Source organism: Canis lupus, chromosome 5 (genome assembly GCF_048164855.1).
Source record: "Canis lupus baileyi chromosome 5, mCanLup2.hap1, whole genome shotgun sequence".
NCBI classification, from domain to species: Eukaryota; Metazoa; Chordata; class Mammalia; order Carnivora; family Canidae; genus Canis; species Canis lupus.
In genome coordinates, this window is record NC_132842.1 from 41,796,541 (window position 1) to 41,812,677 (window position 16,137).

General features: G+C 41.0%; 1 protein-coding gene across 16 annotated transcripts in view; it reads right to left on the bottom strand.

The window, feature by feature from the left end:
* Positions 1-16,137, bottom strand: part of PPP2R2B (protein phosphatase 2 regulatory subunit Bbeta) — a 439,287-nt gene that overhangs the window by 120,571 nt on the left and 302,579 nt on the right. Inside the window, exon 1 of one of the 16 annotated variants that reach the window (XM_072826381.1) lies at positions 2,019-2,045. The exons of the other annotated variants lie outside the window; for them this stretch is intronic. Within the exon in view, the coding sequence (XP_072682482.1) occupies positions 2,019-2,040 (22 nt within the window). The 5' untranslated portion in view covers positions 2,041-2,045. Of the gene's footprint in view, positions 1-2,018; positions 2,046-16,137 lie in introns of those variants that run through there. 16 annotated transcript variants of the gene reach the window in all.

Sequence of the window (16,137 nt, forward strand, 5' to 3'; positions counted from 1 at the left end):
TTATTACCTGGGTTATCACTTGGGTTCATATTCTCCAATATTGTTCTTGCACATATGCACACACACACCATGCACACATTTGGTTTTCAGTCAAATTGGGTGTAGCACACCTGTACCATCATGAAAATTTAAAAACCAACTAAACTTCCCTCATTCTCTTTAAGATCTACATTTGCCTTATTCTCCTGAGGGAATCACATATGAAAACTCACACATTATAAAATGTATACACACCCTCTGATTCTTAAATTCTAGCCCTGTCTAAACCAGTCTCCACCCTGTTCAGTTTTCAGGAAGAAAGAGAACAGAACACCAGAGACTGGGTGGGAAGAGCTTTCTATGCCAAGAAGTCTGACCTAGTGAACTATTTCAGTCAAACACGCAGTTTGAGTTGGATTGCCCAATTGCTGAGAAGGGCTTTCTGGATTAGACAGTTCCCTAGTGGCTGAGCCAGTTTCTAGGACCTGTCCGTCCTTGCTCTGCATGTCTGGAGTTAGCAAAGTGACACAGTGAAGGTTGCTAGAGGGCCAGGTTCTGGTGAGTCACAAGAAATAACGGGTGAAAGAGCAGGCTACCCAGAGGCGCCAACCCCACCCTTAGGCTCAGGATCCCTAGGGTGTACACAGCTGAAAATGGGGCTTGGTGTCAATGGAAAACTATTTGCTGAGCACCTTCTGTGTGCCTAATCCGGGGCGTGGTTTTGCGAAGCAATTCTATAAAGGAGTCAATGGCAGTCTCCTAGCTCCGGTTTTAATTCCAGCATCGCTGGTCAATAATTCTTTTCTTTTTTTTTCTTCAGTTTATGGTATTTAAAAAAATTAAATTCAATTCATTAACATGGAATGTATTACTGGTTTCAGAGGTAGAGGTTAGTGATTTATCAGTCTTACATAATATCCAGTGCTTATTATGGGCAGAAGTCTTAACTTCTTTCTCCCCATCAGTTACCCTAATCTGTAAAATGGGGGTGGTATTATACCAACACTGAAATGAGTAAATTTATGCAAGGCACTTAGCATGGTGCTCGACATGCATAGCAGTAAATAAGAATTAGAATAATGTTTTGCCCAAAAGTAATACAATGAATGGTAGACAACATCACTTTAGAGGTCAGAGAGAACCCATTCAGCTCTGCCACTTATAACAGATGTGCTTTTGAACAAGTTACCTGAATTCTCTGAATCTCAGTTTTATTATATGTAAAATAAAATTATACTGGTACCACTTTGGTAGAGTGTTACGAGCACTAACTAAGGAAAGTAAGGAGCTGAGCGTGATGCTTAGCATGCCATAGGCATTGGATAAATAGGATAATGGGTTGTTTCTCCATATGGATGCCAGAGAGGCAGAGCAAGGCCCCACACTCTGTATCATAGGAACAAATAGTCCAGAGACCACCACCTACAGTGTACCATCATATCTGGCCAGCAGGATTGTTTTATTTGACACTGCAATGTTAGTCCACATGAAGATCTCCAATCTTTGGAACGGGATGCTTACATTTAGAAATTATGAAGTTGTGTATAAACAATGCAGATTTTCAATTTCTTTAGAAATTAATGGTTGGGTACCACTGGACTGGTATTCCCACACAGCCACTCTGGGCCTGGGCTGGGAAATGGCTGCCTCATTTAGAAGGGCGCAAGGGCTTGAACTGACCACTCCCTACTGTTCCCCAACCTTGAAGCCAAATGTCAGCTCCCCTTTGTCCTCCTAAGGTTGCTCTCTACCTCTCTACCTTCATTTTTGATGTTATTGCCTCTGTAGGCATCTGAGTTAGCAGCCGCTGGTCTTGGGTGCTTGCTCATATCCTCTGGAAATGGATACCTCCACAAGGCTGCACATAAGGAAGGAACGCATTTGTCCACATAGTCTGGCCATTTGTCTACAGAGGCAAACCATAGTGTAGAATGAGTCAATTCCCCAGCTAAAGTCTGGCCTCTTCATGGAGCTGAGCACATCCTTGAAGAACAGCCTCCCACCCAAAAGCTGGCCCCATAAATTCACAATTTACTCACCCTGAGTCTTCTCTAGTTCCATTTAGACTGAGGGTAAAAGATATGGGACAAAGGTTAGGGGGTGCTATACAATAATGCTTTAGAGCCGAGTTTTCTAAAATATACCTTATGGGTTATCAGTCCCTCAAGATTCTGATCCATGGGTGAAAAAAGTTGAAATACTTTTGGGAAATAGCTCACACTTTATCTTACATCTTGAGGACTCATCTGGGAAATCTCTAACTCAGATATCTATATTGAAACTAGTTCATCCACAATTCATTCAACACATATTTACAGAGCATCTACTATGTGCCAGAAACTATCCTAGATATTGGGGATTCACCACAGATAAACAAGAACACTGAACTCAGGTAACTTATTCTAGTGTGGAATATAGAAGGATGCTTCACTCTGTTTTAAAATTTATCCAGGGTGTGGTTTTGCTTTTGGGAAATACTGTTATATGTACAGTGCATATGCCTTGCAGAACTTCCAGAGGCTTTCATGATAAAAGTATGGTGGAGATTTTCCCTCTATTAATGCATAACAAAGTAAGACCACTCCAGAACTCTTCTAATTTAGAGAAACAGCTTATTTCTTGAGAAATCACTGAACCCACTAGGGCGGACTTATGTGGGAACAACCATAGGCTCACCTGGGGTCTCAGATTTGGCCAAGGTTTTTTTGAGAACCACACAAAGGGTTAATCTGATTTTCACCTCCAAAGTGGAGTGTTTTTCTCTGCATCTAATATGACCCAGTTGGAAATGTATTTGTTTTTCACTGTTTAATCTTCTGCATCACCCACTGTTGATTAGATTTAATTAATTTATGTTTCTAATGAATTTAGAAACTCACAGTGCTGTAGCAGGAAAATTTTCAGACAGCATCTGGCCACCAAATGGATTGATTACCTTGTCTGCTAAAGTCTTTCAAACATCTGGGGCCTGATTTTGTGAAACATCCAGAAGCTCTTTCAAACATAAGCAACGCCCATTGAGGGGAGAGAGAAGGTACTAGAAATAGGTAGGTTTGCTTTGATTTGTAAATCTGGATGCTGGCATTCCCCCAACGTGAAATCACAATTTGCTACTCTCTGGCACAGTTTCAATGGCGCCAAATAGACTGATCTGAATCTATTTTGTTTGACATAATCAGAATCTACCAGGCCCGAGCCCAGACTGTCACCCTGTGAACCCCTTTGGCACTTCTTTTCATGAGGAGGCCCCCACTGATCATTAAGATGAAACATTTATAGAAAACATTTAGAGAGAAGCACTTTGCTCTCATTCATTCAACAAACATGATCGGGGGCCCACTGTGTCTGGCACTGAGCCACTACACCTCCTCCTTAGCTGCTTTTGGCAGCAACCCTACAAGGTAAGCAAACATTGTTCTCTGATTTTCACAGATATGACCAAGTACTATAGAAAATAACGATTATGAAGATTAATATCAACACTACTAATAGGGGATATATAGACAAATATACACACACATACACAAACATATACACCAGATACTATATGAAGCACTTTAAATGCATTAACTCATTTAACCCTCACAATAAAACCATGAGGGGGATGTCATTATGACCCCCATTTTACAGATAAGAGTACTGAGGCATGGGAGTGTGTGTGATTCGCCCAGAGTAACCCAGCATCCTTTGGCAGGGCCTCAAACATAGGCTGTCTCTAAACCACTTCGCATTACTGTATCTGCATAACATTTTTGGAGGATCTATACTACTATGTGTTAGACACTGCCTAGGGATTTGCTGTATTATATTTTACTCACTGGCATTATATATGGTGGTATTACTATTTCCAAACAGGGAAGCTGTGGCCCAGAAACATTAACTTATCCAGGTCAGGAGAGTCAGTAACTCAGGGCTACGAAGGCCACATTCTGCCTACTGAGTCACCTGCTCATGGTCAAGAGGAAAAGGGGTAGTTTGAACCCCCTGCTTGCTCAAGGCTGTGCAAGGAAACCTGCTGGACAAGTCAGGGCAGACAGGTGGCCTGGAAAATCAGCATAGCCTAGACCACTCCAGAAAAAAGGAGATAAAGAATGTAAAAACAATCTAAGAAAAGTTGCTTCATCTTCAAGAGGGAGGTGAAAGATGCTGGAAGTTTCATTGCCTGGCTGGTTTTTCTGGCTCAGCTTCAAAGAGAAATGACGGACAACCAGGTGAGCTGCTTACAAAAAAAGCAACAATGAGAAGGCATGCCATACTAAGCATCTGAAATATTACAAACAAAAGACACCGACTTGTGCCATTGGGTTGCCAGGATTATATGCTGGTGTTGAAAAGACCTGGTGTGGCATGGCTCCTGTGACAGAGTATCATTTACGAAGTCTGGCTACTTCTCTCACTTGCAAAGCCCCTTGTCTCCGACCATTCTGCTCTGCCCAAGCCTCTACTTCAATATGGCCATTTGTCTTCTTTGTTCCTTTATAGATACTCCTTCTCTGCTTGGACCCATATCCATCTCAATCCCTGCCTTGGTCTGGCTCACCTCTGTTTGTCCTTAAGCCTCAGGGAGGGCATCTCTTCCTCTGGGAAGGCCTCTTTGACTTTACTCTTCTGGGTTAGGTGCCCATTTTAAGTGCAGCTGGTACTTCTTCCTATTTCAGCACTTGCTACAAGGGAAAGTAACTGCTTCTCTGTTTGTTGGTCTTCTCACCGAGAGAGTGTATGCTAGTTACTGTGGTAGCCCCAGTGTAAGGGTATGGTACACAGTAGGTGCCCAATACATGTCCAACATGGGTGGATAGGGGGTATGTGAACCTTATAACGTCCTCCTGGCTGCGCTCCCTCTTTGAAATCTCTCACCTTCACACTCCATGCTACATCAGAGACATCATTATTCTGGTTGTTACTCTCCACTATGTCATTGGCCTTTTCATTACTTCCCTTGAACACTTACATGGGAGTCAGACAGTGATATCTCGGGGGCAGGGAGGAGTTCAGTCAGAAGGGGCATAGGGCCCCAAAAGTCTCCTATATCTTGATCTTGGTAATGGTGACAGGGGTGTATAGGTATGTAAAAATCTTCGAGCAAAACATGAGTAAACAATGCACTCTAATTAATTAATACTTTAGTATCAATAAACATCCCTTAAAAGCTCATTGTGTTGACAGTGTAATATTTGGACCTCTTTGCTCCAGAGTTCAAGGTTCTTCACTCATGGGCCACTTGTCAACTTCCTTGTTCAAACTTATTGTACCAAAATACATGCCCTGAGCATCACAATGGTCCCCAAACTCTTGTCACTTGCTCCCACCTCTTTGCTTAAAATCATGCTGTCTTATCCAAATTGTTCATTTTTATTACTTTCTTTTTGACCCTTTGGTAGCTCTTCCCATTCTGGAAAGACCAGGATGAATCTTCCTTCACGGATCTCTTAATCTCTCTCTTCTCTGAACCACTGACTATTTTGGTTATTCATACATGGCAACATTTCCTAAAGACTGTAAGCAACTTGAAGGAAGAGACTTTATCTTATTTTCAATTTTTATATTCAGAATAGTGCCTGGTACAATGGTGGATTCTAAATATGTTCTTGTTATGAATACATTGAGGGCCAATGTATGTGCTCAGACCCTCAGCAGTTATTAGCTTGCACAGAAATTAAAAAGACAGGTTTTCTGTGTCTTCTAGGATGAAACCTTAGTGTTGCTGTGAAAACCATGGTCTTGGATTCATGCATGGTTTCAAATCCAGGTTTTGAAACTCACTGGTTCTCTGCATATCCTCAGCTGTCATCACAAAATCCCTGTTCCCTCATCTGTGTATTAGGGACTTTCTCATTAGGGCTGTTGTGAGAATTATATAAGAACATAATTATTTTCTTAGTGAGCACTTACTGAATCAGTCATTTTGCTAAATAAGAATAATGGTACCCAAATAAAAGTCCATGCTCTTAGGAGTGTCAGGCAACGGATTCAGCCCAGTGACCGACTCATAGAAAACATTTAACACATGGCAGATATTATTACCAGAGCTATTAAATGGAGATAGTATAGTTTCAGGGAAGAAAACCTATGGACTGGTAAAAATAGAGAAGGCAAGAAAAGTGGGCGCATTGTAAGATGCATGTGCACATAAACACAGAATGAATTTAATCCAAAAGCAATTCCTTTGGGACATTCCATCACATCCCATTATCACGGTCCCAAAGGCAAGAGCTGGCCTTTGATCTTTACATATTTAATATCTTTGAAAAAATTCTGAAACTATAACCATCCAGACACGGTATACAAAGGCAAGTGTATGTGGGAGTTGTTTGCAAAATCGTTGTACTTTACTTCTGGCTCCCAGAATTCTTTAATCATCGTAATTCCTTATGCTTCTCTGCCAACTTTTGACCTTAGGATAGCTCTTTGATTGCTCAATAGGATTTGACAGCAAGGAAGGGAGAACAGTGAGGAACAGGTTCTCTGCATGCTCTTACACACTCATTGAAAAGACAACAGTTAAAAAAAAAAAAAAGAAAAGACAACAGTTTAATAATTCTAATTCATATATACTTCTACTCATGCAATCAATAATTTATGGCAATTCCTCTGCAGCATTTTAGTGACAACAGAAAGGGCAAGGTATTTCTTCTCTTCCCTTCACCTTCCTTTCTTCACATAGTCGTGCCTGGAGCCTGGAGAGTACAGAATCTCAAGAAAACAGTTTCCATGGTGATTCTTCCTTTGAGTACCCGACTGTATTTCACTCTTTCTGGAGTGAATTAATGCTTTTTATTGCTTTCATGCTAAATATATTGAAGATTAGATTTGAGTTCCTCTGCAGTGTTACAGTTTTATCAGGAAAATAGAAAGTAAAAACACAGCATGACCAAACTCTATCTTTCTGCCACTACACTTTCAGAAAGAAAAAAGACATTTCAGAGGGAAAAATCACCAGCCACAGGGAAATGGATGCAGGTGTCTGGAAGCTTGGATATGCATGTGTGTATCTCAATGTTAGAAAGCCTGTCTTTGAGAGGAAATGATCTTAATTCTTCTACATGTTGAAGGTGGTATAAGTTGACCACAAACACTGAGTTATAAGAAATAATCTAATTTTGTATAAAGAACTTATTAAACTCAACACCAAGGAAACAAACAATACAGTCATGAAATGGACAAAAGACATGAACAGAAATCTCCCAGAGGAAGACATAGACATGGCCAACATGCACATGAGAAAATGCTCTGCATCACTTGCCATCAGGGAAATACAAATCAAAACCACAATGAGATACCACCTCACACCAGTGAGAATGGGGAAAATTAACAAGGCAGGAAACCACAAATGTTGGAGAGGATGTGGAGAAAAGGGAACCCTTTTACACTGTTGGTGGGAATGTGAAATGGTGTAGCCACTCTGGAAAACTGTGTGGAGGTTCCTCAAAGAGTTAAAAATAGACCTGCCCTACGACCCAGCAATTGCACTGTTGGGGATTTACCCCAAAGATACAGATGTAATGAAACGCCAGGACACCTGCACCCCGATGTTTCTAGCAGCAATGTCCACAATAGCCAAACTGTGGAAGGAGCCTCGGTGTCCATCGAAAGATGAATGGATAAAGAAGATGTGGTCTATGTAAACAATGGAATATTACTCAGCCATTAGAAATGACAAATACCCACCATTTGCTTCAACGTGGATGGAACTGGAGGGTATGATGCTGAGTGAAGTAAGTCAATCGGAGAAGGACAAACATTGTATGTTCTCATTCATTTGGGGAATATAAATAATAGTGAAAGGGAATATAAGGGAAGGGAGAAGAAGTGTGTGGGAAATATCAGAAAGGGAGACAGAACATAAAGACTCCTAACTCTGGGGTGGTGGAAGGGGAGGAGGGCGGGGGGTGGGGGTGAATGGGTGACGGGCACTGAGGGGGGCACTTGACGGGATGAGCACTGGGTGTTATTCTGTATGTTGGCAAATTGAACACCAATAAAAAATTTTATTATAAAAAATTTTTAAAAATTTAAAAAAGAATCTAATTTTTAATGTACTACCTTCTCATTAGGACAGAAAATACAAGAGTGCATAGGATAAGAAAATCTTCAAACCCATAAGACCTACCTACTCTATTCTTTATCAAGGAGAGTCTTGCTTTCTATTTAAGCTAAATAAATGGTCTTCCTTACTTTTCAAAATGGTTCACAGACTCTCCTAAGGTTCCCTAGGCAACTCTGAGTTTCCTGCCAGAGAACCTATCCCACTAGTACTTAACATCTACTGTACAGCTTCCCCACCATAAGCATCATCCCCACTTACTCCCTTGCACCCAGTACAGCATGCAGAGGGAATGAAAATGAGGACCAGGAAACTATGAATGGGTAACTCCGAGGCACTGGATGTATAAATGAGAAACAAATCTCACCAACAGCTACGGTTTCATGGTCTCTCTTCTATCTTGAGGCAATCAGGAGTTAAAGGGAAGAATCGGTGTTGGGAGGTGGTGGTAAGCAAAGAGCATACCATCCACTGAGGCTTCTTTCTTCACCATTATATACCCACCCCACGTGGCCTAGAGTCAAGTCATCTCCAGGCACCGAATAACCAGGAGAAAACTGGGATTTTTAGCCAATTTGAGCTAACTAATAAGCATCTATGCCAAACCAGGTGGTGACCCAGGTGCAGAGCAGCACAGAATAGAGCACAAGAATTTTTATCCCCAGAAGGTTTAGAGTTCAAGAGAGAGATTTTGAGAGATCATGGGGAAGGGGGTGTGGCTGAGTATAAACACAGATACCTTTGATTACCAGTAACAGTGCCAAAACTAGTATTTACTTAACAGTATCTTAGGTACTCTTTTAAGCACCAAAAATGCATGAACTCACTTGATTGTTGCAGCACATCTACAAGTTGGTACTGTTATTTTAATTAACATAGAAAGAAACCAAGGCTGAGGAAGGCTAGGTCACTTGCCTAACAAGTGCCTAAAGCCACTTAGTAGTGGAGGCAAGCTTCAAATCCGGACAGTGTGGTCCCTGAGTCAGTATCTTTACAACTACAAGGTTCTGAACCTCAGGCTCTTGGGATCTCACTTAAGAAAACTATGAAGTGTTTCCCACAGTCTCATTTGCTGTATAAATCACCCAAAGTCCATTATGTTCATAAATCCTGGGCAATCCCCAGGATTCATAACGGGCTTTGTAAAATTCCAGATTCCAAAAGGAAAAGTACCTTCTGTGGCTAAGTAGATGTGTGAACAGACTGACTTACATGTCCTTCTAACTCTAACATATACTATGACTCTGGTTCAGGGAGAAGTTTTCAAAAGGACTAAGTGTTGAAGGACTGAGGGTTAGGTTTCGTCCCACAGAACTAGTCCACTCCAGTTGTGAGGTGGGTCTACAAAGGGGCCCTTTTGGAGCTCATTTTCTTAAGTATCTTTGGGGAAATACAAAATTCACTAACTATATACTAAATTTCACTCAGTAGAAAACAGTGTCAAGAACAAGGTCTCAGGGTTTTAGCTCAGAGACACTTCCCTTCACTGCAAAGAGTGTGGATCCACTCAACTATGGTAAACACACTCATTAAATTAAAAAATCACAAGAAGGAAGTGTATTAAGCCTCAAAGTGCAACATTCTAAGGCTTTAAATTTTGCTTTTGCTTTGCTGAGATAAATTTCTGTTTCCTGTAATGGGCATGTATAATTTTAACTATTACAAAATATCTCATTTAAAAAATGCAATGATTCCCATCTCACTGAAAGATGGGTGAGAGAGACATTGATTTAGTGACTGCTATCTCTTTTGAGTTCAGAATTAGGAAGAAAAAAAATGGTTTAACCTCCAGCATTCTCTGTCCTACTGCATGACTCCCATACATGGAATATTTTGAAATGAGACTCTTCCATAGTTAGTAACGAGAGTCATTACTTATCAGGTAGTGAAAACTGCAAGTGTGTGTGTTCGTTTTCACCAAGGGAGAGAGATCGGGTATCTCAGAGTTAACCAATCCCTGTGGGTCCTTTGGACTCCAGAGCCCATGCCTTAACACTGCTCTCCTGTCCTTCCCAACTGGACAAATTCATGCTCCAATGTGTGTGGAAGATTAACTTTCATCATTAGAAAGAACAGCCTCAAGAGTCATGGGGAGTCTGATCAGGCAATGTAGGCAGAGATATTCTCTGCATTTTCAGAAGAAACTGATGAGGTCTTTGAGGCACTTAATGGAAAGAGGGAGGGAGAAAGCTCTAGGCACCTACTAGGTGTGAGTTTGGAGAGAAAAACACAGATTAGATGTGTCTTCCTGCCGGAGCTACATGTGGCATGCCAGCTGGCTCCCTTTCCAATTGCCTCTTTATTAGCGAATCCAACAATCATATTTTGCTAATCTTCTCATAAATAAAATATCATACATATCACAAAGGCATCCCTGATGGCAGACTGCACTCCAAGTTAGCTAGAATGGATGAAGGGAAAACAGGGCACTTTCAGGTATGTGTAATTATTGCAATTACCGTCATTGTAAATGTCTGCAAAATCTGCAGTATGGCGGGGTCCTTGATGTTCAGTGCATCCCCAGGAATACAGTCTGCTGTTGGGACTTTTTAGGGTCTTATGGTATCTGTTTAGGGGCTCTCTTTTTATAGTACTTGGCAGAAAAATTAAATTATTTTGCCAGAGACTTTATACCATCCTATATCTGTTGCTAAATAATTAGCATCTTATATAGCACAGAGAAGGTCAACTTGCATTTCTGAATATTCTCCTCTCCCTCTTCATTTTCTCTGGCCTCCCAGAGAGGATAACTGAGTAATTAAGAGCTCGGGCTTTGAAGTCAGATGGATCTGGGGTCAGAGCACAGTCCTGCCGCATATTAACTGGAAGATCTTGGGAGTGTCAGTTATTCTTATTCCCAGTTTCCTCCTTGGTAAACAGTGAAGAAAAATCTTTCCTCTTTTATAGCTTAGTTGTGAGGATTCAATGAGATAATGCAAATAAAGGAGCTAGCACCAGGCATAGCATCTGATGAGCCTTTAATAAAGGTTAGAAAGAGAGGGGGGTGGGAAGTGGGACACGAGGGACAAAAATGTGGGGGGCAGAGTGGGTATGTTCATTGAGATTTTTTTGTCTTTCTTTCCTTCATGAGAAGTTTATCATCGCACAATGGGTTCCAACTAATCTACCCATACTGTTGGCTATAGCTTTCTTTTCTCCCCCAAAGTTAGAATTATAAATCTCTCCCACTGATATGATGATTGAGATAAGGTCCAAGTACTCATTTACTGTTTAAAAACAACCTTTTGTGGGGATTTTTGATGGATTGCAGGGATATTTATGACTCAGGCCTCCTGGCAAAGTCCCTGATGCTGACTCATTCATTACCCGAGGAGGAAAGGAGGCAGCTGAAATCATCATTCATTTATTCTGCTGCTCAGTTATGGTGAAAGGTCAGAGGTAAGCCACTCAGCACAGGGCTCAGTACGAGAATCAGAATTTCAATAACATCTCTTGACCGCAAGAGAAAAAAAAAAAAAAAGAATTTCTAACATACATTCATGAAAAGGTTTGCAAAGTCCTTCTTAACACAAATGCCACAGCAGTGCTAAGCGCTAATATTCTGTGTGATGCCTCGGGCTCTCAGCTCCAAACTCACAGAAACTCCAGCTCCTCTGCAGAGGAAGTGAAAACCAAGTGACAGCTGACATGGAGGATGGGCAGAAATAGAAAGGAGGCAAGATTCGGAATTTCCACAGCGACTCAGGCCCTGACATGATGAATGAAGAGCAAACTTGCAGAAATAGAAGTGGACATAGAAAAAGTTTCCAAAAACAAGTGTAAAATTGATGATTATTACCCTGCACAGTAATAACATTCCTAACGCTATCACCATCATACTACAATCGCCAATGAAGACAATATCGACAAAATTTACAAAATATAAGTTCAGGGGGTGCCTATGTGGTTCAGTTGGTGAAGTGTCTGCCTCTGCCTTCGGCTCAGGTTGTGAACCCAGGGTCCTGGGATTGAGCCCCTCCTTAGGCCCCCTGCTCAGTGGGGGGTCTGCTTCTCCCTCTCCCTCTGCCCCCACACCCTAGCTTGTGCTCTTTCTTTAAATCCTTAAAAAAATAAAATCTTTTTTAAAAGTTCAGAAATATGTAAACCAGGAAGAGGAAGTACAAATAATTAACACTTCTTTGAGTACTTTGCATTAGGGATGGGGCTACAAAATCTAAATGCATCGTTTCATTTCATCCTCAAGCAGTACTGTAAGAATGGTTCTCCTTCTACACATACCTACAGCAGCAGAACTTGATTGAGGCTTAGAAAGGTACATAACTCACAAGATCACATACTTAATGCATAAAAATGGTTTCTAAAGCCCATTTTCTGCTGCCACTGCTTCAGCAAAGCAGAGTTGTGTTGAAAGCACTATCCAGTGCCCATAAATTATTGACATATACATGCCATACAAATCATTTTGGAGTATTCCACATTAATCTTGGCTCTCAGTATAGGATATGGGAGAAAATTTGGGTCAAATTTAGACTTCCAAGCCAGTGCGAACCCTCGGCATTGCTTCCTTTGCAAATCTCTATCAGTGAGGCTGCTATTTCATAATCTACAAACTATAGACGAGTAGCAAGGAGCACATTCAGTGCAAATTATATGGCAACACAGGATAAAATTTATTATATTTCCAAAGCACAGTGCTGAGCGGTACAAAAATTATAATGGCATTTATAGGATTGCAAGTTTACTTGAGGTCAATGTCAACAGAAATATTTTTGTAAGATATGAAATTGGCGAAGGGACATCTGTCTAGTTTCAATGTAGCAGATGCTCCCAACAGAGCCACCTTTGCTCCATATTTTAAATAAAGGAAAAACTGCTCTAGAACCCATCCATCAACATTTGGTTTTCAGTAAGAACATATGGCCTAATAAAGTATACATACCAAGCCTTAAAACGAGAGAGATAAGATGATAGGAAATGGAGTTCTTGAATGGAAGGCTGTTTGTGTCTAAGCATGGGCTAGAGTTTTAGATCAAACCTCCTTCTGGCAAGCCTGGAGTTGACATCTAGTTTGAGAAGGGCATGTGTAGATCTGGGGTAGGGAAAGTAAAGCAAGCATGCCTGCATGCACACACGCACATGCACACACACATGCACACACATGCATGATTGTTCTTATAGTAGTATAAGGTATAATTACTATCATGGGGTGAATTCTGCTTCTCACGGCCCCACCTCAAGGTCTTTGCAACACACTGGTTGGATAGTACTGATCTGTGTGGGATTTAGTTTGAATCATGACAACCACAATAACAGTAGTAATAGTAGTGGTGATGGTGAGACTGGAAGTAAAGGCAGTAGGAGCAGTAGTAATAACAGCTAACGTACACGAGCATTTCCAGGCACTGTTTTAAAGTGCTTTATGCATATGACCTCATAGGGTTGTGGTGAAGGTAAGTGGGTTAGGGACTATTATTCTCGCCTTTTAACAGATGGAGAAATGTATTAAGTGCTCTGAGCATGGTATCTCACTCGCTCCTCCAAATTACCTGTGTTAGTACTTCACTATCCCCATTTTACAGATGAAGAAACTGAGGCACAGATGGTTACATGCTCAGAGTCCCACAAAGAGCTGAAATTCACCCCCAGGTTTGTTTGATTTCAAAGCTCACGTACTTACCTGCTATCCTGTGTATCAATATTCCTTCTGACCCTGTGGCCATGTCCTACCCTGTCCTCCCAGTCTCCAATTCTCCTTTCTCCCACTCTTCCTGTTCTAGTGAGACTGAGACACAACGTGTCTACTTGCTCAGTTGCCACATGAAATAAAATCAATGCCTACCTCCAAGGGCTGGTGTGACAACTGAAATCCCACAATATATGGAAGGGGTTTGCACTGTACTTCCCACTGAAAGACCTGATACCAATTATTGGAATCAGATTGTGGCTCTCACCACCCTTGCTGCTCCCTGCGAAGGGCCTTTACTTCCCAGCTCCTGAAGAAAGCTGAGGATGTATTTCCAAGGAGATGAAGTAAGGGGGCCAAGGGTTAACACGTGAGAGGTGAACTGAACCAGATGAGAGGCGAGGGAGGGGGGGAGGTCAGCTTTGGATCTCATTGCTGGGAACCCTCATCTTTTTAATTATTTGTATAAATCACTTGACTGTGAAGGCACCACACACCAAAGCTTCCAAGTGTGCCGATGATAATAAATTGGGTGGCACAATAAATAGTAAGGGAGACCAGGCTGCCAAATAAAGAAGGATTTAGATCATTTAAATCCTAGGCTATGGGTTGTCAAATCCAGTTTAATACTGGTAAGTGTGGGATAATAACTCATAGCAAACACTCCTCCCATCCCCAACCCCCCGGCCACAGCTCTTCCAACTACTTCCCTCACCCCTTGCAAACAGAAAGAGCACCCCAAGGGGATTTTCAGAATGAAAAGGGACGGTATATACTGACCAGAAATGAGCCCAAGTTATTACATAATAATCCCAGACGCCTCAGCTTGGGCTTAGAGCAAATACGAACAGCTAATAGAAAGCCGCAAGGTTCGATTAGCTGCAAAAGAGATTCTAAATCAGAGCAGGTTTTATACTATTAAATTGGATGGGGAAAAGGAGTCTCATGGTTGGATATAGTGGAGAGATGGAAAGGATTAGGGAAACACAGAGCCGTGAGCTTTGCTGGCTAGAGAAGGAGTGGCCTCAGGGTGGAGTCAACTTGCAGGGCATTAATGTCAAAGCACAAGACAATTTAGTCATCCAAATGGCCCATTCTCAATAGCCGGCCAGTCCTGAGAGAACTCAGACTTACATTCAGAGACGTGGCCTTGAGGGCGAGAGAATTAGGATCCTACTTAGTGCCATGGGAATCTCAGCAAATGGAATAATTAGTCATTGCTGGATGTGATGATGAATTATTTCATTAATTCAACAAATATTTATTGAACACCACATACGTGGCAGGGATTGTTCCAGAGCTGAAGATATATCAGTACACAAAACAGATTTGACAGTGACAATACTAGCAATTGAGCATTTACATCATGCCACATTCTTCACATTCACTAGATCCTTCAATCCTCACAACACTCTAAAGATTCAGTTACTGTTACAAACGAACTCATATTTTGAAGTCCTAACCAACAATGTGATGGCATTTGGAAGTGGGGCTTTTAGGAGGTGGTGAAGTTCAGAAAGGTCACAAGGATGGGGCCCTCATGATGGGATTAGTGCCCTCAAAGGAAGAGAAACCAGATACTGGCACAGAATAGAGAGCCAAGAGATAGGCCCACACTTTTATGGTCATTTAATATACAATGAAGAATATACAAAGAGGAAAATATAGTCTCTTCAATAAATGGTGTTGGGAAAATTGGACAGCTACATGCAAAAGAATGAAACGGGACCACTTTCTTACACCATATGCAAAAATAAATGCAAAATTAATGATTAAATGTGAGACCAGAACCCATAAAAATCCTAGAAGAGAGCACAGGTAGTAATTTCTTTGATATCAGTCATAACAACATTTTTCTAGATATGTCTCCTGAGGCAAGAGAAACAAAACCAAGTATAAACTACTGGGACTGTATCAACATAAAAGAACTTTTTGTATAGGGAAAGAAACTATCACTAAAATTAAAAGACGACCTAACAAATGGGAAAAGATATTTGCAAATGATATATCTGATCAAGGGTTAATAACCAAAATATATATGAAAAAACTTAACACCAAAAAAATCCCAAACAATCTAATTTAAAAAATGGGCAGAGGACCTGAACAGACATTTTCCCAAAGACATATAGATGGTGAACAGACACACAAAAAGATGCTCAATACCACTAATCATCAGGGAAATGCAAATCAAAATCACAATGAGATATCACCTACTACCTGCCAGAATGACTAGTATTAAAAAGACAAAATAAACGTTGGTGAGAATGTGGAGAGAAAGGAAGCCTCATACTGTTTTGATGGAAATGCAAGCTGGTGCAGGCACTGTGGAAAACAGTATGGAGGATCCTCAAAAAATTAAAAATAGTTATTATCACATGATCTAATAATTCTACTGAGTATTTACCCAAAGAAAATGAAAACACTAATTTGAAAAGATGTATGCACTCCTCTGTTTATTGCAGCACTATTT